Source organism: Numenius arquata, chromosome 3 (genome assembly GCF_964106895.1).
Source record: "Numenius arquata chromosome 3, bNumArq3.hap1.1, whole genome shotgun sequence".
NCBI lineage: Eukaryota > Metazoa > Chordata > Aves > Charadriiformes > Scolopacidae > Numenius > Numenius arquata.
Window position 1 is genome coordinate 44484748 of NC_133578.1, and position 25229 is coordinate 44509976.

Below are 25229 nucleotides of genomic sequence, written 5' to 3' on the forward strand. Positions count from 1 at the left end.
CTCCAGGAGCCAAGCACCTGCCCCAGTATCCCCCAGCCCTTCTCACCTCACGGCTGGCGGCAGGACTGTGGCACAGCAATGCAATGCATCCGGGTGCCCCAGGGACTCACTGGCTTCTTATACCCAGAGACAGAGAGCCCTGGCCCCTACCGCAGCACCCACGGCACCAATGACAGCTGGAGGAATCCAGAGCTGGGCACTGGGCCCACACCGCACAGCAATGCACACAGGGACACGTTGACTTGCTGCAGGCCCACAGCTGCAGATGTGCAGAGAAAGCTGCCGTTGTGAGAGAAAAAAAAACAAAACTGGGCAGTCAGCGAGAGAGTCAGCCTGGCAGTAGCCCTTGTGCTGCTGCTCTTGTCCACAGTAAAGGCAGTGAACCACGGCTGGACAGGCACGGCCAGAGCTGAGCTGAGGGTCCCAACACCTGCCCCAAGACACCCCACAGCCAAAGCATGGGAACAATGGAGCCCCCCTTTCCCTGTGGACCCTGACACAGGGCTGCAGCACCCTCTGGGGCAGAGGTTTTTCTTTGCATATGATGGGAATGTCCATCGCGGCAGCTTGTGCCTGCAGTCTCTTGTCCCTTCACTGTACACCTCTGAGATGGGTCTGGCTGTGTCTTCTCTGGCACCCCATCAGTCTGGGGGACAGCAGGACCCTTTGCAGGGAGTTGCAGTTCTATCAAGCTGCAAGTGATTGAAGAACAGAGCTGGCAGCAGCTCCTCCCTGATGCGTAGTGGGGGAACAGTGCCAGGTTCTGGGGCATGCCTTATTGTAGCCTCACAAAAAGCTGTGTTCAATAGTTTTGGGTTATAAAGGTGCTCTCACAAGGCTTTCAACTGGCCAGTAACTGCAACACCACCCTTTTGTCTGGGTGGCGTCAGGAACCTCCTGCCTGCATGTACCTGGTGTCCTTGTCACAGCTGCATCGGTGGCATTTCTCAGAGGTCCACTGCCAGCTCCAGCAGCCACCATAGGCATTAAATGTGCTTTTATTTAAAGCCAAGAGCTGTAAATTTCCCTTTCCACCACAGATTCTCTTGCAGGCTGGTGCACAGACCCAACAGACATGATGCTTTTTAGGGGCCAGCAGGCAGCCCAGCAGGGAACGGGGATCAGGAGGGGAACAGGTGACAAGCAGCAAAAGGAGCAAGCAGCATCTTTCGCCCAGACTGCTCCTGATGGCACAGTACAAGCAGGTGGTTGATAAACATAGAGAACATGCTGAAGAAAGCAGGTTTTTGCTGTGTTTCATTGCCTAGCCACCCCATTCCCCAAGAATAAGATGGGATGAGTCAAAGGTGAAGCTGTGTGCTATTACTTGTTTCCATTTTCACTTATGTTTCCATTTTCATTGCAGCACAGGATCAATAATGGCTTTATGTCTTAGGCCTGTGTTAAATTTCAGAGTCAGTGCAACTCAGAACAGGTCACCACTGTTACCAAGAAGACAGGTTAGCAATACCCATGATTGAGAGCCCACAGGTGTCATTTTTATTACCATGATCAGCTCCTGGAGAGAAATGTGAGTGTCAGAGATAGGGTGGGAAGGAGCAACAGGATCAAGTGTGAACACCAGAAACCTTGATCCTTTCCTGCCACTGCTAATGAACAGCTCCAGACAATTTCCCTGATCCTTGTGCAGGCTCATATCCTAGCCACCGCTGCTCTCCTGGCCTGGGTCATCCCTGACCCAACCTGTGAAAGTCCAGGAGGTCTGGGCATAGGTGTGGGGCTGAGAGCTAGCTGTGCTTTTAGGGCTGCCCAAAGAGCTGCTTTCATTATTTTAAAATTCAAGGTCCTGATCTTTGAACAGGGGACTGTAACCTTGGGGCTCATTTCCTCTGGGTCACCGTTCTCTTGCCAGAGCTTTAGATTGATGTGTTTAAAGAAACAGAGGGTTTTACAGAGCCCAAAACACTTCAGCCCTCTGCCTGTCTCCTTCTCCCCAGTAAAACACAATGTGGGCTCTTCTTAGCAGGCTCAGGGAGAAAAGCCGCTCTATTTCTTTGTCTTTCTGGTGTGTGTGGCACCAGGCTCTGCCAGACCACAAGACAAAGGCTGGTGGTCATTGAACTGGGAGGAAAAAGTAATGAAAGCAGAGGACTTTGTATGGGAGGGAGAAGCTGCTTCTGCCTCTGCAGGGCTGTGTTCACAATCCCAGAACACAGAGCAGCATTGCAGAAAGCAGGTTCCCTGGCTCTGTGCCATGGTTGCTGTGTCCATTTTTGAACCCACAAACATGGCAGCCAGAGATTGAGCTATGGTCCTCATGGGAAGCCTCAAATGATGCCTAGAAGCAGAAACAGCAGGACACATCTGGGAAGTGGGCTGGTGCTTGCTGAAGTTGTTGGAGGGAAATGACGGGCTCCATTTAGTGCCCTGCATGTAGGTCCAGGGGGTGTGAGGGGTTGTGTCTGCCCCAGGAGGGACCCGCTGGGCCCTGCACCATCTCTGCCAGCCCTATGCAAATGTTGCTTTTGCCTCTGCCTGAGGACTAGGAGAGGCTGGACAGGCTCCATAGGATGAATAGTGGGTCTTTTTTGCTCCCACAGAACAGACTTGCAAGGTTTAGGTGATGTCTCCCTCTTGGGAACCACAGGCAAAGGTAGCTTTACATTCACCTTCACATCATAAATCCTGGGTTCTGCGCTCTGGCTAACTGCCATTTCCTCCAATCCCTTTGTTCCCCCCCTGTCCTCCCAGCACAACCATGCACTAGGGTTGCAGAGGAGCAGCTCTGTACCTTGCTGCTGGCCTACCAGGTGCCATCATTTTGGCAGTTTTTGTGACCCCTTAAAGCACCGAGTAGTGCTGCTGCAACTGCAACAAATTCTCTGGAGTTGAAAACATTGGAATGCTCTTACCTCGTCTGAAATATGGCCTTGACCTTAGGTCAGTTCCTTGCTGAATTCAGCTGAAACAACAAGAGACTATTCTTAAGTTCATTTAAAAGATATATGAGTATGTTCTCCATCAAACCTGTGCTGACAGAAGGCACTGCAGCATCAATTTTGAGTGTCTCTCCAGCCCCGGGTACAGACAGCAGCCCCAGCCGGAGACCGTTGTGTGGTTGCTGGTGGAGCAGAGTTCTGAAGGCTCACACCCTTTGCTGCATAGAGCCAAGTTACCTTAACAGGGACAGAGGAAACCACGTGGGTTTTAAAGATGTTTCTAAAACACCTGTGTTTCTTCTTAAAATATTTCTGCTGAAACAGTGACCATTTCAGGACTCTCAAAGCAGAGGTGGCCATATTTAGATGGTGTTTTGTGAAATCCCTTTGATCAGATCCTTTTTAATACAAACTAGATGATATCCCATGGCTTTAAAGTACCTTTGCAATTTTTACTCTAGCAGCATAACAAATAGCAGTTGGCAGATGAGGCCTTGTGAACTGAGTCTCATGTGCTGGACTGCAATAAAAGGGGGGAAGTTGTGGCATTTGCTTTTATGAGTTGACGGCATCCCTTTCACAGAGGGACACTTTCAGCTTCTAATGTCTCCAGCAAGCAGAGCACCAACAAACAACAGGAACAGACTGTTGACCTGTCAACTGTGGTCTAAACCTCAGACATACAAAAACTAGTATAAAAATAAAGCCCAGGTAACAGGAGTTTGGCAATTATTAAAAATAAAAGTTTCATAACTAAAATGGAATTTCTACGGCAGGCACCTTTGACAGAAAAATAAAATCAAGTGGTTCATCTTACATACTGCCTTTAGGCAAACATTACCAAAAATTACCTGAAGACTTTGGCATCCACAAGGAATTGGAGATACTTAGAGGAAGCTTGTCTCAGGCAGATTCATTATGATAACTTTTTTTTCTTAAATCAAAAATAAACAACAGGCTATTAAGCCCCAAATACAGCATCCTTATCAGTGAACTTCTAGAGTTCCCTTTGTCTGTTTAAACTGTGCAAGAGAAGCAACACAGCTCTCCCTAGTGAGGATGAGCAGTATTAGGCACAAGTCAAAGCTGTTATTTGTGTGCCATGACACCACCCACCCCCCCCCACCCCCCCGGGAAGACTCCAGCACAGTTAGTTGTTCAGACAAAATTATGCTGTTACTGAACACAGCCAGGGCTGAACTTGTGTGATCTAAGCCTAGTTTATGAAATTAATACCAAATTAATTCTATAATCTCCAAATAAAATTACTGTATCCTCACCAAATAATCCCCGAGGTAATGCTGGACATGAGTGAAGAGCTATTCGCTAGCACAGGAGCATTTTAAATTCAACTTGCAGCGTGTGAATACAGTAACCAGTAATTCACAGGCATGTTTTTGTCCTGGGGTACTGATGGGTTCCACATTTGGGAGTAGCTCTTTTATCCCTGGGCCCCTCCTTGTTCCCTGAAGCCCCCGGGGACTGCTGTGCCAGGCAGTGCACAGACATGGAGGTGGTCCCTGACTCCAAGGCCTTAGAGTCAAGGTTGAACTTTGATCACAAGTATTTACGGCCATGAATTTGGGCTTTTCTGCCTGAACTTCCCACTGGCTTAGCTTGATCTGGTGTCTCTCTGCAGTGGGAGGAAAGCCAGGTCACTCTGAAAGGCAGCAGGAAGAAATTTTATCACCACATTTAAACAAGCATGCATTAAATTCCCACCTAGCCCCTCCAACGCACAACAGCAGGAAGTAAAGCATATCTGGCTCACATGCTTCTTTCCCAGAGCAGGATTTACAGTGTGTTTTATGAAAACAGTGCATTACCTTGAAGGGACAGAGATGGTAAAAAAAAATGTCTGCAGTGGGAAAGGAAAAGGAAATTCATCTGTGCTGTGGATGTGCACTTTAAGTCCGTGTACCCACAGCTCTGGGATGCAGTTACAGGGCCCCAGCCTATGTCGGGAGGGTTTGCCAGCCAGACATATTACTGTCCCACAAAATCCCATTTACAGACCAGCTCAGGTCTGCCTCCTGCAAAGCAGCCCCTGACATCCCTGGGCTGCACACTTCTGCCAGTGACACAACACCAGGTCCCCAAGGGGCTCCCTGGCTCCTCATGCGCCTCCCCAGACTTCTATTGGGTTTCTCCAGCTCATGGCAGAGTGCTAGCCCCTTCCCGACCACCCATGTGCCTGATGGAGTTCATACCTCCATTAGGGGAGCTCTCTTGAGCTTGAGGGGTTTTGAAGGGCTAAAACCCACTTGCTCACTGGCCCAGGAAGGGAGTGCTGCTAAAGGCAGGGCAGCATGGGGGGTGTTGGCAAAGAGATGGGGCCATGTCACTGGGACAGGACAGGAGCTCTGCCACCTCTTCATAGACCTGATGGACTGCTGTCCCATGGCAGCACCTGTGGGAGGGTGACACTCTCGCCGCCCCCGACACTGCATCCATGCTGGAGGCACCAAGGCAGGGTTCACAGTGGGGATGCCTGACTCACCTCATCACCCGATACCAGGGGTGAAACCACCACCCATCCCCACCCCAGCCCTGATGTTGTTTTTATAAGGGCTGGCAGAACCTCATGCCTGTGACAGGATGTGCCACGTGTCTGTTCTCTTGTAGCCTCGTGGTTACAGCATCCATCACAAAATGTTTTATGGGTGTCACCCCAGCCCACCACACCCCTTCTCACCCAAGCAGGGCCCCTGTATTTAGCGGGTGCCTGCCACCCCAGGAGAGTCATGCCAAGGATGATGTCATGCTAAGTGCTTTCAGAGGGTGTTGCCAGCATCGCCTCTTCTGGGAGCTTTTTTGCAGGTTCGGTGAGCAAAACAGCTCCCTGAGGCAGCAGTGCCTGGTGGGGCGCAGGAGAGCCAGGGAGAACAGAGGTAGTGGGAGCATAAGCACGCATGGACCAGGTTGCACTGTCCCCATGGCTGGCACTGCACCACGACATGGTGTCCCCAGCCCCTCATGGTCCACAAGGACGTGAACTGGGCACCTAGACTCAGCTGGAGTTGGTTTATTATTTTCATTAGCAACAGAAACCATGTGCGCAGGCTTTGAGGGTGCACAGAGGTGTGTGTGTGGGGGGGGGTTAGCTCTTGGGGTTGGCACTGTCATGCCAACCTGTCGCTGTGGAAGCGAGCATGGTCTCTGTGCCTGGGGCAGACACATGGAACAGAGGAGCTGGGTCCTGGCTGCTGGCAGGGTGATGATGTCCCCATGACAGGAGGTGCTGCAAGGAGGGCGACACGCACAGGAACAGGCACAACGGCGTAACCCTGCAGAACCAGAGGCAACAACATCACAGCATGCCCTGAGGCCAGGCGTCAGAGCTCATTGTGCACCTGGGGCCACCAGGTCCAAGGGCAATGCCTGTGGAGCTGAGCCTGGGCTCGTGGCCCACAGCCACCCATGTAAGGCTGGGTCCTCAGGAGGAACCACCAGTCCTAAACAGTGAAACACAATCAGCACATGTAGGCGCGTGTCCATCAACCACCCGCTTGTCTGGCACCACCACGAGCTGCTGCTCTTGCTGCTTGTCTCCTGTTCCTCTCCAGATCCCCCTTCCCTGCTGGGCTGCCTGCTGGCCCCTACAAAGCATCACCCCCATCAGGTCTGTGCACCAGCCTGCAGGGAAGCCTGCGGTGGAAAGGGAAACTTACAGCTCTTGGCTTTAAATAAAAGCACCTTTAATGCCCGTAGTGGCTGCTGGAGCTGGCAGCAGACTTCTGAGGAATGCCACCCACACAGCTGTGACATGGACAATAGGTACACGAAGGCAGGAGGTTCCAGCCACCCAGACAAAAGGGTGGTGTTGCAGTAACTGGCCAGGTGAGAGCACCTTTATAACCCAAAACCACTTGACGCGGCTTTTTGTGAGGGCAAAGGCACGTCCCGGAACCTGGCGTCAGGAAGGAGAAGGCCGGGGCGGTGGCCGAGGGGAGCCAGCCGGGGGACCTCACCCCCGCCCGCTACTGACACCGGCCGGCCGGGGGCGGGGCTTAGGGGCGGGGGGCGGGGCCGTCCGCCCGGCTCCGCGGCCCCATTGGCTACCGCCCGTGAGGCGATATCGGCCCAGGGAGGCGCGGTGGCGACCCGGCGACGATGGGGACGGGGACGGCGATGGCGGTGGATGGCGGGTGGGTGCCGGCGCGGCCTGGCGTACGGGAGCCGGCGGGGCGGGGCAGAGCGGGAGTGGCGGCCGCAGCTAACGGTGTCCATGTCTGGCAGGGCGGTGCGGCGGCGCGGCGGCCCGCGGCGTTCGGCGGCGGCCACGGTGCTGCCCGCCTGGCGGTTGCACTGCGAGGGCGGCCGCCAGTGCTGGCGCTACCTAGGCGATGGCGACGACGGCGAGGCGGGCGGCGAGCGACGGGCACAGACGGCGCTGGAGGAGCACAGCCTCGGCCTGGACACGGTGCGGGGCGAGGGGCCGGATCGGGACCGGGCGGGCAGCAGGGCCCGGGCCGAGGGGCAACCCCGGCTGAGGTGCTGTCACCCTGCAGGGCAAGGCGCTGAGGCCGTTGCCGCCGGCCGACACGGCCTGGGAGGCTGCCCGCGAGGGTATGCGGTTCTACGCCACCTTGCAGGCTGAGGACGGGCACTGGGCAGGTGACTACGGCGGGCCCCTCTTCCTCCTGCCAGGTAGGCCTTGCAGGGTGCCTTCCCTGCAAGAGGGGTGAATGTATTGTGTTTGGCTTCAGATAAGAGCCAGCCTGTCTGATCTTCCAGGTCTCCTCATCACATGCCACACTGTAAAGATCCAGCTGCCGGAGGGGTTTCGGAAAGAGATGGTGCGCTACCTGCGCTCTGTGCAGCTCCCGGACGGAGGCTGGGGCTTGTGAGTAGTAAAGAAAGATGCTGCTTTTAGTGATGATACCTCCAAGGTCCAGCGCTTGGAGCTACCGTCAAATCTGCCTAGGCTTGGGGAGTGGGACTTTGCAACTGTGATACCTCTGGGTGGTTGGACTTACTTATGTAGCACTCCAGGTACACCTTTTGCCACAGAGATGGCTGGAGCATCAAGTCTGACGACGGCATCTCCTCTGTGCTACATCATGTGTGACAGGGTAGTTCAGAGCAATGTTTCTCCCTGAGTTAGTTGGTTCTCCCCTTTTCCACAGTCACCCCGGCATCCCACTCCACCCAAGAAAGACAGCCCTGCAGTAGGTTGTGTCTGGCTAATGCTAGTAGCTGGCTAATGGCTATACTGTCTCTGTGTATATGTGTAACAGGCATGTGGAAGACAAATCGACGGTGTTTGGCACAGCACTCAACTACATAGCCCTCAGGATCCTGGGGCTCGGACCAGATGACCCTGACATTGTGCGGGCCCGTGTCAACCTACACAGCAAAGGTCAGCTCTGTTGCACCCAGCACAGCAGCTGTGGGGCTGGTATGCTGGTGAGAGAGGTCTGGCCAAACCCGAGGGCTGCGTGGATCATGGGGGGCTGACAGGTAGCAGAGGAACTGTTGCTCTTGCTTGCCCTTGATGCCACCTGCATTTTCAATTAATGATGGGAAAATGTGTTACGTTTTTGTACCATTGCCTGCTTGCCCTTTTTCGGGACATGTGTCCCAGTCTGAGTGGCATGCTCCCAAACATGAGAAGTGGATCCTGCGATGGGGAAGAAAGCAGGGAGCTGGCATGGTTGTGTTAAACCTGAAAACTGATACCGTTCTCTGCAGGAGGTGCTGTGGGAATCCCTTCCTGGGGGAAGTTTTGGCTGGCTGTCTTGAACGTTTACAGCTGGGAGGGAATGAACACGCTTCTTCCAGAAATGTGGTATGTGCCACCCTCAGTGTAAAGGTAGGGGTGTTTTCAGTCTTTCCACCAGCCTCGACCCAGAGCTGTCCCAGATGCTGATGTTTGCTGGGATAACTCCAGCTATGGCCTGGAACTGGTGGTGCTCAGGCTACTTGTCAGCTGGGAGACCAGCAGCAAGGCCAGCCAGTGGGTGGATAGCACTGAACATTGCACCAAAGGGAGATGGCAGAACTCATTCCTGTTAGCTTTACCTGATAAATCTGTGTGCTCTCTGACTGCCACCAGTGTCTTCTGCTCTTGTGGCCAGCCAGAACTTGGGCCTTAGCAGGACAAGACAGCCACATGTACAGCTGCCAGCTCTACCCCTCACTTGTACCCTCTCTAATTACTCGAAGCACCACTGGCTGTCAGAAAGTGTATGACATTTTCCCTGGGGGAAACCAGGGGCTGCACAGTACCAAGAGCTGCTGGTGCTTTGTCCTCAAACGCACTTAACCATCAGTCTGCGCCTCTGCCTTCAAAGTCATGTAGGGAAGAGAGAGGCCCCTGAACTGACTTCTCTACTTCCTCCTCTCTGAGCTCGGGATCCTGCCTGCCCTGCATCAGCTGGGCCAGAAGTGGCCCTGGTGCAGAGGGAGCAGCCCTATTGAGGAGGATCTGATCAGGGCCAGGCTGTGTCGATATTCCCTTGTTTTCTCCTGCAGCTGTACCAGCAACAGCAGGTCTGGTACAGGGAATAGAGAAAGGCATGCCCTGCTCCAAGCATCCCCCTGTCAGCATATTGTCTCTCCGTGTTGCCCTTAGCCGTCCTTGTTCCTCACAGTTGCACCTTCTCTGTTGCAAACAGGCTGCTTCCTACGTGGTTCCCAGCCCACCCGTCCCGGCTCTGGTGTCACTGCCGCCAGGTTTACCTGCCCATGAGCTACTGTTATGCCAGGCGTCTGTCAGCAGAAGAGGATGAGCTCATACGGAGCTTGCGGCAGGTAGAGAGCTGACCCTGGTGGGGCTCCCCGACAAGGATATGTGGCTGCCTGACCACCAGCCATGTCCTTGTGGGCCAGCCTCTGGCTCATGAAGTGACAGCTCTCATACCAGCACAGTCTCTCTGTCGGAGGCAGTGGAGCCAAGTTCCAGCAGTAAGCTGCCTCTGGGTGCTTGCTCCCAGCTTGCCAGGCTGATGCCCTTTGTTGTCTTGTGCCAGGAACTGTACGTGGAAGACTATGCCAGCATAGACTGGCCAGCCCAGAGGAACAATGTGGCTGCCTGTGATGTGTACACCCCACACAGCTGGCTGCTGGGGGTTGCCTATGGTGAGTGCAGTGTTGCCTGGGGCACAGGGGCCCTTCACATGTGAGCTGGTGGTGGTGGAACTGAAGATGCCTTGTACTATGGGGGCTCTTTAGATTCTGCTGTCAGCTACTGGCGTATACCCAGGAGCTGGGATGGGAACATGGCTTGTGTGATCCTTGGGCTTCTCCCTCCCTGACAGCAGCAAGGCCTTGTGTCCTGGTCCTTGGGCCACTCTGGGGCACAGCAGTTCCCATGCTTTCCTCAACTGGTCATCATGTGAGCTGTGGTGCAGCCTGCCACAGCAAGTGAATCTGGCTGCATGGGGTGGGTTTTTCATTGCATGTCCCATTCTTCTCCTGTAGCCATTATGAATGTGTACGAAGCCCACCACAGCACCCACCTGCGGCAGCGAGCCATCACAGAGCTGTACGACCACATCAAAGCTGATGACAGATTTACTAAGTGCATCAGCATTGGGCCGGTAGGACAGTTACTGTCAATCCTTTAAAAATCTTGCCCTTTGCTCTTTAGGGACCAGGTTTTGCCCCCCCCCAGCCCTTTGCAGTTGTGGTATGTAACCATAATCTTGCCCAGGCACAACTCCTGCTGCTCCTAAGAGCCAAGAGGGTGGCAGGATGTGTGGGCACAAGGGCACATTCCCCAGAGGGTCTCTGCATCCTCCCCAGGGAGGGTAAGGGAGACAGTCCAGCCAACTTCCCAGTGTCGTGGTTCGTAGGCAGTCTCTGACCTCTCATGTTTAATGGAGGGGAGTATTCTGAGGACAAGGAGAGATGCTGTTAACCTGCATGGATTTGATGTGTTTCAGGCTCCTGAAGATTAGGACTTGCCTGTGCTTACCCCAACACCAAGGGGGATGGCACTGGTGGTCTGCTCTCTGCCTGGCCTGGAGCCCTCAGTGCAGTGGGACTCCCAAGCCACGTCTGCATCTGGTGCAGAAAGGCAATGCTGGGCCTGAGTACCTGGCCAGGTCAACTGGGCTATAGAAGTTTGTTTGCAAGGGCTGATAGCACTGAGGGAGCTGGTAACACCATCTCTGTAGGCATAAGTACACTTTTCCTGGCTTAGCTCGTTCTGCCTGTGTAAGGCTAATGTGTAAACCACAGAGGCAGGGGCTCAGGCACTGGTGTAAACCCGTGTGGTCTTGGGCAAACTCATTAGGAGGTTTGATCCCCAAATCCCTTGTGGCAGCAGGGGGAAGCACAAGACAGAATGATTCCCATCTCCTTGAGAGCAATGCTGTGTCTCTTGCTGCCTGGTTGTTTAGCTTGGAGAAACAGAGGCTGAGGGGAGACCTTATTGCTCTCTACAACTGCCTGAAAGGAAGTTGTAGCGAGGTGGGGGCTGGTCTCTTTTCCCAAGTAGCAAGTGATAGGATGAGAGGAAACGGCCTCAAGTTGCACCAGGGGAGATTTAGATTGGATATTAGGAAAAATTTCTTCACAGAAAGGGTTTGTCCAGCACTGGAACAGGCTGCCCAGGGCAGTGATTGAGTCACCGTCCCTGGAGGTATTTAAAAGATGTGTAGATGTGGTGCTGAGGGATGGTTTAGTGGTGGACTTGGCAGCGTTAGGTTTACAGTTGGACTCGATGATCTTAAAGGTCTTTTCCAACCTAAATGATTCTATGATTAATGCTCAAGAGCTTAATGCTAACAGGGCACAGAAGATGCAGAGGACATGGGGACAGCTGTGGCCCTGGTGAGGGGGTACATCTCCTTGTGGTTCGGGGAAATGATCTGAGGGGAAACTCTGGAGTAATCTCATGGGACCTGCCCCACTAAGTCAGCTATGCCAAGTAATGCCCCAGATGGAGCTGTCAGGATTAAGCCGGAGACCACCTCTAGATGGCTTTGTGCTGGGTGGGAGGGATATATGTCTCTGGGGCTGGAAGAAGCTGCATCCAGACCAGTGACAGCACTGCTCTCGGCAGATTTCCAAGACGATCAACATGCTGGTTCGCTGGTTCGTGGATGGGAAGAACTCCCCAGCTTTTCAGGAGCATGTTTCCAGGATCCCTGACTATCTCTGGTAAGGGCTGGGCGTGGGCCACCTGGCACAGCATAGGGCTCTGATTTCTGTGGTGTGAGCACACCATGGCTTTCAACCCGCCTCCTGGCACTCTTGCTGTGCCTGTGCTGCAGCACTGTGCTCTCTCCTCCCACAGGCTGGGCCTCGACGGCATGAAGATGCAGGTGAAGTGCTATAGGAGTTCAGCTGTGACTGAGAGGGACCCTGGGATGCTGGGGAAGTCCATGGAATAATGGGATAGTTTGTTCACCCTGGGCCTGAGCTCCTAGCATCTCTCCTTTGGTGCCTGGTGGCCTTGTCTGTCTCACTGCCACTTCCCCTGGCTGTGCCGGGAGTGAGTAATGTCTGACCTACTAGTTTGCCTCTCTGTGGCTGTGAGCTGAGGGGACAGATCTAGGCCTCCATCCCCTTCATCCCCACAGGTTCTGGGGCCTCACAGGCCCCTTATACTGCGTGTGGACTGAGCTGTGCTTCTCTCATTGTGTCCCTCTGCTCCCTATCTCTAGCCACCTATTCTGTCTTGGCTGTGCACAAAGCAGGCTGAAGCAGCTGTCCTATCCCCTTGCTGTCCCTGAGCTGCTACATCTGTCCCTTCTATGCCAGCACATCAGCCATGATGCTGGGTGACATAAAGCTGACACGCAGGGCAGAGGAAGGTAGTGGGGATAATGCAGGAAGGATATGCTGTCCCATAGACCCCACAGGTATGTCAGGCTGCTGCCAGCACCTGCCCCTCACTATCTGCTTTCTCTCTTCCAGGGCACAAATGGATCCCAGCTCTGGGATACTGCCTTTGCCATCCAAGCCTTCTTGGAGGTATTGTGTTTCTCAATGCTATGTGCTGCCTTAGGAAAATGGTCTCTCCTGGCGCATCCCTGAATACCAGCAGCTCCTACTGTGACCTCAGACCTCTGCTGTGCCAATTCTGGCATTGCATCGTATGACTGAGCCAGGCAAACACGTCTTCTCAGAGCCCACCTCAGCTGTGGTAGGCAGGGTGTCCGGCACAGCTGTTACAGCCCATCTTTGCCAGCTGCTTTTGACATAGGACCCCACAGTGCCAGCTGAGTGGGTCAGGTTAGACTTCCCAGTTCCTGCAGTCTTCTTCTTGCAAAACCCTGGCCCTTCCTCCTTGCTGTACTTGGCCCCAGATCATTGCCATTTGGCAGGGACAGTGTGCAGGTCTCCTGCTTTCCTGCATTGGGGAAGAAGACAGCTGTGATGGGCATTTTGAAGAGTCATGTGATTGCCCTGGTAAGCCCCTAACATGGTCATGCAAGTATCTATCTCAGTGATGCTGGCAACAGTTGTTGGTTCAGTTTGAAATGGAAACAGGAAATGAAGTATGAATGCAAACCTATAGAAAGGACTATATGAAGGGCCAGGCATTCATGGCACCTAGATCAGCAGGTCAGCAAGGTCCCAGCACATCCTCTTCTTCTTGAGAGTTATGTTTGGTGGCCGTAACTCCTTGCTGACTGCCAGCTGTTCACTTCTGTTTCTAGGCGGAAGCCCAGAAGATGCCTGAATTCACATCCTGCCTCCAAAATGCCTATGACTTCCTCCGGTTCACCCAGGTGAGCAGAGCCAGTTGGTGGTGTCTCTCACACATTGGCTTAGTAGACTTCGCTGCTTCTGAGCCCTGTTGGATGCATCTGTTGCCTTATGAAGAGCTCTTCTGAAGGGCTGGACTAGCAAAGTCCTAGGGACAGCCTCCTCTTTTCTGCTCCGTTGCTGGGAGCCATCTTTGCAGCTTGGAGAGGATATCGGCCAGGCCCAGGGATGAAGGGTTGGGTGCCTAGGCTAAGAGAGGCTGGAAAACTTAAGAGTTCGGGCTTCTTTGCCTTTCATCATACCTGGTACCCACACATTTGAGGCACCCTTCTGGGAAACCCAGAGTCCTTGGCTAGTGACTGCCTGGCTAGTGACTGCTAGCTCCTGCTGGCCAGGCCAGTGGCTCAAGGTGGGGGTCACCGTCAGTGACAGGTATTGCTCATTGTGTTGCCAATGGGAGCATTGAAAGCAGAGGGCTCCCTGGCAGGAAAGCACCTAAAGAGGGGTGCAGCACCTGGGTTCCAGAGCTGATCTCTTTCCCTGTCTGCCTCCCTCAGTAAAAGACAGGTGGTGCCCAGTCCCACACGGTTCTGCATCTACGATGGTTTCAACCCATGGTCCTGGAGCCAAGCACCTCCAGCCTGTCCTCACTTGTTTCTTGTCTCCTGCAGATCACAGAGAACCCACCCGACTACCAGAAATATTATCGTCATATGAACAAGGTGCAATGGCTGAAGTGGTCTCTGAAGGACGCACAAATGGGGCTGGGATTTGGACAGAGGGGATGGGAATGAGGGGCAGCACCTCCTCCCTTACAAGAACAGAACAGGTCAAGGGAAGGTGCTGAGCCCTCCTGAACCCTTTCCAGGGTGGCTTCCCCTTCAGCACCCGAGACTGTGGCTGGATCGTGGCAGACTGCACAGCAGAGGGGCTGAAGTCAATTATGCTGCTGCAGGAGAAGTGCCCATTCATAGCCAAGCTTGTTCCCCCTGAGCGCCTCTTTGATGCCGTGAATGTGGTAAGTGCTGCAAAAATTAGGGCCAAGGGAAACGCGGACTGCTAAACTGAGCTAAAATAAGAGAAGTCAAGTCCTGATGAGTTGTTAGAGCTGGTATTACTAAGCTAGTAGAAGGCCCATGGCCTGGTATGACCCCACCATATTTACTGTGATACGGAGCTACACATTGCAGTGATGATCCAGATCAGGCCAGCCTGTCAATGTGGTGTGGAACCTGGGTTATCTGCCAACCCCACAGACTTATGGGTCTCACTTTGTCCTCACACTTGCCAGACTGGGGTGGCATTGCCTATGAGCCAGTCCCAACCGCTTTCTCTGCTTGTTTGGGCAGTTGCTGAGCATGAGGAACTCAGATGGAGGCTTTGCCACATATGAAACCAAGCGAGGAGGACACTTATTGGAGCTGCTGAACCCCTCAGAGGTGTTTGGTAAGGGGAGCTGTGTCAGGCCGGTCATCCTGTCCCCTGTGGACTGGCCTCACCATGCCCAGTGGGTGCCTGGCTTTGCCCCAGGTCCCTCTTTGGGATAAGTGTGCCCTGGGTCCAAGGGGGAGGTTGGCAGTGTGTGGCTCAGAGGCTCCTCAGTGGAGGGGCTGTTGCAACAATATCCTTCAACTGCTGGCAGGCGACATCATGATTGACTACACCTATGTGGAGTGCACGTCAGCTGTCATGCAGGCACTGAGACATTTCCATGATGAGTTCCCTGAGCACAGAGCCCCTGAGATCAGGTGAGGCACTGAGCCGAGGGTCGGGTAGGGGAGAAGGCAGTCTGCAACATCCCATGCTGCCTGCCATGGCTTCTGCTAGCACAACCCTTGCTGAGCCTTGTCAGGGATCTTGCCTGAACCTCTGTATTGGCATGGAGCAGCCCCTGCAGTGGCCCTTGGTGTGTGCACAGCTGGGATGCTGGTGACTTCTCCAAACCAGAGCCACCTGCATGAGGCCGGGGCCCAGCCTCTCTTAAGGAGCAGGGCAGAGGCTGTTTGGGATCAGGCTGGGGGGAAACTGGTGGAGATCTGCCTGCCTCTTGACTTAGCAGTTGCCTTGATCTTGCAGCCAGTTGTAGGTTGGGTCCTCTGCTTGCGTGCTGGCATGAGGCAGAAAGGCACTCAACTGGTGCATGATTTGACTCTGAGATCTTGAACAATGTGGCTGCCTGTCTTCATGCCCTTGCCTCTTGAGCCTTTAACCATCAAAGCCTCAGAGGGACTGATGGATGCCCCTGATGAAGCAGCCACTGAGTCTGAGCTGCTTCAGAAGTGGGGGTCTTTTTCCTGACCAGGGAGACTCTACAGAAGGGCCTGGACTTCTGTCGCAAGAAGCAGCGAGCTGATGGATCATGGGAAGGGTAAGGAGCGTTCCTGGTGCCCTGTTTTCCCCTGTCTGCCCAGTGTGAGAGGGACATGGCAAGCATTCCTGGCTGGCAGGATCTGTGGGAAGGGCAAGTAGGATCTGATCCTTCTCTAGCTCCTGTGCTTTGCTCTTATCTCCCGCTAGCCCAGGTGGAGCAGGCACATTGTGCATTGCACAAGACCCAGACAACCCATGGGGGCTAGGGTGGCTCCAGCTTCTCTGGTCCTACAGTGTCTGCTGACCCTGAGTGAGCTGGGAGGATGCGCATGGTTGCACCATAGGAGAAGGCAGGCTGCAGCTCTGTGTCTGGCCCTGCTCTTGCTGTGAACACGTCCATGTCGCAGCCTGCCTCTACCCGGGGCCTTGCACCCTCTGACAGTACTGCTTTCCCCTTCCTCCTAGGAGCTGGGGGGTTTGTTTCACCTATGGCACCTGGTTTGGTCTGGAGGCATTCGCCAGTATGCAGCACACATATCAGGACGGGTGAGAAGGGGCTGTCTGGTTCCCCTGCCCCTACCTGCCTCCTGGGCTGGGGCAAGATTCTGTGGTGGGGCTGGGTGGATGCCCTGGCTGCACATGGGGTCTCCTGCCCCACATAATGACCCTCCCAAATCCTGTGCCTGCAATATGACCAGGGCGCTCACTGCCTGAGCCTCAATCTCTCAGGGTAGTCCTGGCCATGGGCAGGGTAGAGCATGGCTCCTGTTTGCAGCTGGGAAACATGAGCGTGCCCTGTCTGATTCTCTGCCCATCCTTGCAGGGCTGCATGCCGAGAGGTGGACCAGGCCTGCCAGTTCCTCCTCTCCAAGCAGATGGCAGATGGCGGTTGGGGAGAGGACTTTGAGTCATGTGAGCAACGCACATACGTGCAGAGTGCCACGTCGCAGATCCACAACACGTGTTGGGCCCTGCTGGGGCTCATGGCCGTCAGGTAGGAACAGTCCTCACCTCTTCAGGCACCCCCTGGCCCAGGGAGCTCAGTGAGATGGGAAGCACCGGCTGGGTTGTGTGGCAGGGGTGGCACAGGCCTTAGGCCTGGCTGGTGTTGATCATGCCATGTTTGTTTGTGACCTTGTTGGTCACAAGCCTCCCGCAATGAGGGACTGGCCTGCGCAGTGCTCCACAGGTCAGCGAAGCGGAGCCAGTGCTGGATCAGAGTCACAGGCCTCCGGGCTGGGAAAATGTTACTGTATTCATGTTGGGAAAATGCTGCTGGTGTCCCATGGTTGTGAGGGGCCTTCCCAAAGCACCCAGCATGCCTGGAACAAGTTCGGGGGGCAGCCAGGAGGCTGTTCAGTTCCCTAAGCATGTGGATGGGGGTTCGCAGACAGTTTGCGTAAGTGTTCACATCTCCCTCATGCTTTTCAGGTACCCTGACATTGACGTACTGGAAAGAGGCATCAAAGTGTTGATTAATAAGCAGCTACCCAATGGGGACTGGCCTCAGGTACATCTTTCCTCTAGTCTTTCCAAGGGGTTCTCTGGTGTTGCAGATGTCCTGGGCACTGTACAGCCATTGCAATGGCGTGCTTTTCCTTACCTGGAATGGAAGCTGTATGTGGCTTTTGGTGGTGGGCTTCAGGAAGTCAATGAGCTCAGCACCACATCCTAGACACACTGTGGCCCCCTATCATCCATACCATCTTGCTCTCTGTCTCTCTCAGGAGAATATTGCTGGGGTATTCAACAAGTCATGTGCCATCAGTTACACTGCGTACCGCAATGTCTTCCCCATTTGGACGCTAGGACGTTTCTCCCGGCTGCATCCCAACAGCCCTCTTGCTGGGCAACTGCAATCCAGATCCTTGGCTGGAGCAGGGAAGATCGTGCAGGAGGTCTTGTCTGCCTGAACCTGGGCCGTTGCAGATGCCATAGCCTCTAATTTGTCTTAGGTAATGGCTGCTCCATGGGGCCATGGGGGCGTTTCCTGCATAGGATATCTCAGTCCTGATCTTAACACACGGACCGCTGCCTCTACCAGGGAGAAGGGCTGTCATGATGCTGCAGAGTCTCTGCTTTCTGGTGAACCTCTACTGAAAATCCACTTTTAAAGGTTTTGCCCGGGTGTGCCCTCCCTCACAGGATGAGAAGTGAAGTGCCTTTTCAGACCAGTTTGGTGATCTGAAAAGAGAAAGCTGTGTTGTATTACACATCTAGACACTTTCTCATCCTGGGTAGAGCAAGGCTGCCTTTATCTTCCCCTCATGCTGTCCAGGTTGGCTGGCGGTGGCATGAATGTGGTATTTGGGGCCTTCCCTGTGCCCAGCATCGTGATGGGGTGCACTGCACAATCCCTGCTGAGCTGGCCTCTGTGCTGCAGGTGCCAGCAACTGCCTTTGAAGTGCTCTCTGCTCTGGAGTCTGTGCTGGGAGGGGAAGGGCACTTGTCCTCCCTCAGAAAGATGGGAAAGAGGAGTGTGTCGCTCAAATTTTCTTACTGTTCTGTTCCCCCAGCTGGTGGCATCTGGCTTCCCAGAGCCTCACAGGTAAAGTCGCCAGCATCACTCTCACTTTGAAAAAGGGGAAACCAAAGCAGAAGGCACTGTGGTGGTGAGTGTCAGGATGCAGCCTGGATTCCTGGGCTCCAGCCTTCCCCCAGCACAGCACGTGCCTCTGTTCAGGCTATGGTGCAGTCAGGCATTCACATTTCATTGTCAGAGTTGGAAGCTGCATTGACTGATAGGTTAATAAATTGCTAATGGTGTTGCAAGTGGAACTTAACTGTGTATCGGTCTCTTTATGGTCTGCTCCAGTGTGTGTCCCAAGCAGAGGGGAGCTTACACAGCAGCATCCTGTAACCTGGCTTGGGTCACCTGTCCCCAGTGGTATGGGCAACATCTCCACCAAGCAGCAAGCCATGCTTGGAGCCTGTGCCTGCTTTGCCTTCCTCCAATGCCTTTGGCCCCAGAAAAATATAATCAAGGAAGCAGCTGTCTAAAAGGGAATGGTCACTTCCCTCCACCTGCTGCTTACAGTCACGTGAATAAGCCCAGCATGTAGTAGTGTGATGTCCTTCTTAAATTGAGGCACCCAGAACTGCACACAGTACTCAAGGGGGGGCTGCACCGGTGCAGCATACAGTGGAATGATCACCTCCCTCGCCTGGCTAGCTGTGCTGTGCACCCCAGGACACAGTTGGCCCCTTTGGCTGCCAAGGCACACTGTTGATTCATACTCAAATTTCCATCAACCCAAACTCCCAGATCATGGGCCTGCTCTACAGCCGCTGGTTCCCCAGTCTGCATGTATAACCAGGATTTCACCTATCCCAGGTGAAAAATCTGGCACTTGCTCTTGTTAAATTTCATACAGTTGGTGATTGGCCAGTTCTCTAGTCTATGTATATCGCTCTGCAAGGCCTCTTTACTTTCAAGGTAGTCCAAAACTCCTCCTAGTTTAGTATCATCTGTAAACTTACTTAATAGTATATTCCATTCTTGTGTCCAGATCATTTATAAAAAGATTAAAGAGCACTGGCCCAGAAATTGAGCCCTAGAGAACCCCACTGGTGACTGGCCACCTCCCTGATATGAGTGCATTTACTATAACTCTTTGAGAGGTCCTGCAATGTCATCAGCCAGCTCTTTTAGTACCTTGGGATGTATCCCATCATGCTTTTTTTGGGGGGGGAACTTAGAACTATCTTGTGCAATACTGCCATCTTGCCTTTCATTTACAAAAAAAAAAAAAAAAAAAAAAGCTACATTTGAATGTTGCCCTGGTTTTTCTGTTCAGTAGTTTTACTTCTTAGCTAAGCCTCTTCTAACTCTCTGAAATGAACAGCATATTGTGCAGAAAATTGTTCTTACAGTATACAGAGAGGCTCTTGCTTACATTTATTGCTGTAACAACCAAGGTCAGCTAATTTCATTATTTGCCCTGTTGGAGGGTCAGAAACGGAAAAGCATAGAGGGATTGCACTTTTGGGGAGGAGCAGACAGGACAGGCGAACCCAAAATTGACCAGCAGGGTATATTCCATCCCATCTGGCTCACGCTCAGAATAAAAGCTGAGGGATCAATGGGTCAGCCCTTTTCCTTCAATGGCCGACATCTGAGGAGGACCCTGTCTGTTCATCTGCCTTTGATCCCGATCCGTGGGTTCCTGACTCCAGATCCAGAATTCAGTTCCCATCCGTCGCTGAGTCCAGTCTGGGACTTCCCCAGTGCCTGCTGGTGAGGTCATCCTGGGAGCTTGATATGGTTTTGTGTATACTGTATCTATTTTCATTATTTTTTGTTTTATTATTAATATTTCATCAAAATAGATTACTTCGTTCTAAACTCATAGATCTCTTTTATCTCTCCTCCTTCTCTCCTTGGAGCGAGAGGTGGGAGGAGAGCATCAGTGGCCTGTCATTGGCCTATTTGACCTAAACCACAATAAATGTTCGCTGATTTCCTGCTTTTTTTGCTTATCACAAAGCAAAGCCATAGCTGGTATGATATATTTCTTTGTGCACTTCTTTCACCTATTACCACAGGCTGAGAAAATTTGGATAAGATTAACATCCTGGGAGAACTGGGTGAAAGCAGAGGAGTGGTTTTGTTCTTAAATTTTACCACCACCAGTATTATTTTCTTGCATGTAAATTTTGGGAAAGCCACCTAATTCCCTGCTGAGATTTGAGGCCGGAGGAGGGCTCGAGTCACACTGCTTTGCAGCAGTCTACCCTTGGGCAAGAGGGAAATGTGCCTTTCCCCAGCCGGGATTAGTACAGAGGAAAGGAGTGGGGCTGAGGCTCTTTGGGTGCTCAGGTGGGTTTGAGTGGTACCCAGAGAGGGCTGGAAGTCCCTTATAAGCTGCCATGCACGTGTGGCAGTGTACGCCATCCTGACTCCTGTCACCACGCTGTCCAGGCACACAGGGGAGCTGGTCCATAAGAACTGGCACCATGGCACAAGGGGATGGGGGAGGGGCTGCAGCTGAGTGTCATGTCTTACTGCTACAAAATTAAGGACTTAAGTAAAAATTGGTCTTTGAGATATAAAAGTGATCACAGGCTGTGCCTATGCTTTGTTTTGATTCAACCATTGTGATTTTTTGGCACCATCTTTTTAGAAATGCAAAAGCAATTTTTGGCATTACAGCTGAGAGAGTTCTTGGGGTTCTGGCCTGAAGGTGCTTTGCACAGGGGCCAGCATGCTGCTCAGGCCACCTGGCAGCATCAACCTGCCAGGGAGAAGCCATGCTGAGTTGCAGAATGGAGAAACCATCCCACAAGAGCTCTGCCCAAGTTCTGCCTGCAGGGTTGGGCTGAAGGGCAGCTGTCCTTGCAGAGTTCCCACCAGTGGGGCTCAGGCTCCCACAGCAGCTTTATGTCATCAGAGTGGAATAAGCTTCTCCACCAGCTGCAGAGCAATGGGGCTGGCCACCTTTCTCTTCATATGACCTGTCACATTTCTGAAGACAAGCAGGACCTTCATCTTGATGTCTGTGTTGATGGGATCTCTTATGATGTCTGGCAGCAGGACCTGCAGTTTTCTTGTCTGTCTGAAGCACAGAATTCCCTTTCAGTGAAGTGTTGAAAGACCAGCCTGGCAAAAATGCTGTGGTCACTGAGCACCAGCCTCCTGTCCACCTTCCTCTCAGGTGGTGCAGGAATTGCTGCAGCAGCCTCCTGGCAGGCAATGGCCATGGGCAGCATTGAAGGAGATGTGAAAGGGCAGGGAAGCAAAGGCAGAAGAGCAAAGAGTCTGTGTCCCCTGCTTAGCCACCCTCTTTTTGACTGTCTTGGTAACCCTCTGTGCCTGTGTAAGAGAAATTAAGATACTGTTTTTGCAAAGGAACAGTTTGGCTAGTTTTTGCAGAAGAACAGTCTGATCGGCTTGTAATGAGGCAGTTAGAGAATTATTAACAACACAAAGGCTTCCCAGGGACATGCAAGAATGCTCATCCCTTAGAAAAGGAGAAATCAGTCTATGCCAGAATGGGAGGATGAACGTTTAACTGAGACGGGCAAACTTGAGCAATATTACCAAAAAAGGGAATAAATAAATAAGTGAAGTAATTGATACAGGGGGAGTGATGGGGAGAGGTAAACAGGGGTGGGATAAATGGAAGTAGTCTTAGGCGTCTCTGATAGACTGTACCCTCTGGAGTACCCAGCCAGTGGGGAAACAGGAGGGAAATTTTGGCTGGGAATAGGGAATAAAACCAAAACATACCAAAACTCCGTGTGCCCACTTTTGCTGGGTCACCCAGTCTTGCAAGAATGTTTAAATAAAATGTGCTTCATATTGATCACTGCCTGAGCCATGGTTATTGGGCAAGGAGTGTTTCTCACAAATCTGGGGGCTCGTCCGGGATCTGAAGTCATGCCCTCCGGGGTCCTTGTCACTTTGATTTGAACGGTATTGTCACCTGGGGTCCAGGGGATTTTGACCAGGATCACGAGACTTTGTTAAATGGCCGACCATATGAACCACAAAAGGGGGGACAAAGGAACTTACTGCAGTAGACACAGAGATTACGACCCAGCAACGCCGTGCACGGACCAAGGTAAGAAAGTTGGATTGTCTGAATTATTACCTTGGTCAGGAGCATTCTGAGAAACTTTGTGTGAAACTTTGTGAGACATATGGTGGTACAAAGTGAGTGCGGAGACTGGATCCATGGTTATGTAGTCCTGCAAGGGGCGCAGCCAGAGAAGGATGAAGCGAAAGGAAAAAGTGTAAGAAAAGTCTCTGTTCAGAACGGGGAATAATAATTCTAGGCCTAGGGATGAAAAAGGGGTAATAAGAAAGATCCCAGGAACACTCCCCCAGTCAGTCCTTTAGGGGGAATGTTGAGATTTTTTGAGAGAATAATTTTCTTGTACAAGGGATAAAGATAAAAAAGAAAATGACCAAAGAACTCTTAGTGTATTTTGGCTTAAATTTGGATTTGATGAAGATTGGGTTTGTCAGACTTTAAATATGTATGTAAATAAGAAGGAACCACCTTTATTAGAAGAAAGTTAATTTTGTTAGGTTAAGATAAGTAGATTTATGACTTGTGGCCATCTAAACGTGTTTTATATGTTTCCAGTCTGGACTGCTAGTGGTATTTTAACTGATAAAGACCCCAAGTGGGATCTCTTAGACTATTTATCCCCTCTCTATAACCCCCTCAAGATCCGACCAACTTAAATCTCAGAAGGGAAGAAATAGCCCTTTCTTGAAAAGAAACTGTTAACCCTTCCCCTCCCAATCCCCCACCCACCCCTCCAGCCTCCAACTACTTCCCCTCCCTCTCGGCAGTATTCCCTATTACAGAACAGTGCTGCCGGGATGTAGAAAATCTCTCCTTCCCTCCAAGAAAAGGACAGTAAGCTGAGAGCAACCTCTTAGGTAGGGATCTTATTTCTGGTTTGGAGTTAAAGATAGAAACTTTAAGAGGACAGACAGCGGTATCTATGAAGCTGTTAACAGAACAGGATGAGCAAAAGATAAGTCTCGAGGTATGGATGAGTGAAAGGAACCAAGGAGGAAAGGAACCCAAAGATGGGTTAATAGAACCCTGCATGTCCCCTTTTAACACTTTTCACCAACACAAATGGTTCAGTGTGGTTGATTTGAAAGATGTATTTTGGGCTTGTCCCCTAGAGAGGGAAGTATGGACCTGTTTGTATTTGAATGGGAAGATCCAGACATGGAAAGGAAACAGCAGTATTGATGGACTGTATTGCCCCAAGGATTTATAGAATCCCTGAATTTGTTTGGGCAAGTGTTAGAACTTGAATAGACTTAGAGCTTGAATAATTCAAACCTCCATAGGGAGTAGCCCTGCTTCAGTATGTGGATGACTTACCTGGGAAGAAGGCAGGATAAAAGAAGCTACGAATGAGTTAGTGAACTTTTTGGGCCAGCAAGGTTTGAGGGTCTCAAAAATAAAATTGCAGTATGTGGAAACGGAAGTAAAGTACTTGGGACATCTAGTCAGTGAAAGGAGTCGAAAAATAAATCCTGAGAGGATCAAAGCAGACTTAGCTCCCCAAGAGGGAACTGACAAAATTTTTGGGGCTGACTGGGTATTGTAGACTGTGGATAGAAGGGTATGCTTAAAAGACTAAAGGACTATATTCCAAACTGTTAGCTGAAGAACTGAATGTATTGGTTTGGACAGAAGAGGAGAAGGATTTAGTGGAAGATTTAAAACAGAGCCTGATTAGAGTTCTAGTTTTAGCCTTATCTTTTTTTTAGAGAAACTTTTTTAAACTATTCGTAATTGTAGATAAAGGGGCTGTGTTACAGATATTAACTCAAGAGTGGGGGGGATAAGTGGTAGCCAGTGGCCTATTTATCTAAACTTTTGGATCCGGTCTCCTGAGGGTGGTCAGAATGTGTATAAGCAGTAGCAGCAATAGTTCCGCTAGTGGAAGAAAGCAGAGGGCTAACCTGTGAGGGAACAACAGGAGTTAGCACCCCTCACCAAGTAAAAACCATTTTAGCCCAAACTGTAGGAAAATGACTAAGCAATTCAAGAATATTGAAGTATGAAGCAATTTTAATTGAAAAGGATGATTTTATTTTAACTGTCAGCTTTTGTCTCAACCCAGCAAGCTTTTTTGTGGAAAGGAAAAGTACAGACAGAGGACGAAGAACTTACATACAAATGCTTAGATGTAATAGAGTATCAAACCAAGATCTGACCTGACTTAACGGAAGAACCCCTATTCTGGAGTGTTCATTTGTTTGTAGATGGTTTTACCTCTTAGTCTTTGTAGATCATCTTATTGGATGGGTGGAAGCTTATCCCTTAGTCTCTGCAAGAGCTGCAGGAATGATAAGAGTGGTGCTAGAGCAAATAATTTCCAGGTATGGAATAGTGGAAAATGCAGATTTAGAGTGTCAGTCATTTTACCTCTAAGGTGTTAGAGGGGGTGATGGAAAGTTTAGGGATAACAAGGGATCATCACAGTCCCTGGCACACACACACCCCTCCCCCCCCCGTCATCTGGAAAGGTTGAAAGAATGAATCAAACTATTAAGAGACAACTATCTAAATTAAGTGTTTATCAATAGCACTATTAAGGATCTAGACCTCCCCTAGAAAAGATACTGGTCTTTCACCTTATGAAATGCTTTTTGGACTATCTTACGCTGGAGGTAGAGAAGGTGTGCCCACATTTGAAACCAAGGACATGTTCTTTAAGAAATATATACTGCGGTCGTCGTCCTCTTTCTCTTCCCTCAGGACTAAAGGCCTTGTTGCTCAAACTCTGCTGTTGGAATTTGTTGTCCATCCGTATAAACCAGGGGACTGGGTACTAGTCAAACCCTGGAAGGAGAGTAACCTCCAACCGGAGTGG

General features: G+C 51.6%; 1 protein-coding gene across 1 annotated transcript; it reads left to right on the plus strand.

The window, feature by feature from the left end:
* The first annotated feature begins 6992 nt into the window (after window positions 1-6992).
* On the plus strand, window positions 6993-18656 carry LSS (lanosterol synthase). Its single transcript, XM_074145224.1, has 22 exons — window positions 6993-7048; window positions 7140-7323; window positions 7412-7550; window positions 7638-7746; window positions 8141-8262; window positions 8595-8691; window positions 9521-9656; window positions 9875-9983; window positions 10326-10444; window positions 11914-12011; window positions 12148-12175; window positions 12771-12827; window positions 13517-13588; window positions 14237-14287; window positions 14434-14583; window positions 14915-15011; window positions 15208-15313; window positions 15868-15933; window positions 16341-16421; window positions 16699-16869; window positions 17307-17385; window positions 17603-18656. Exons 1-22 carry the CDS (start codon window positions 7014-7016, stop codon window positions 17786-17788), a joined length of 2292 nt encoding a protein of 763 aa, XP_074001325.1. The 5' UTR covers window positions 6993-7013; the 3' UTR covers window positions 17789-18656.
* Window positions 18657-25229: the final 6573 nt, after the last annotated feature.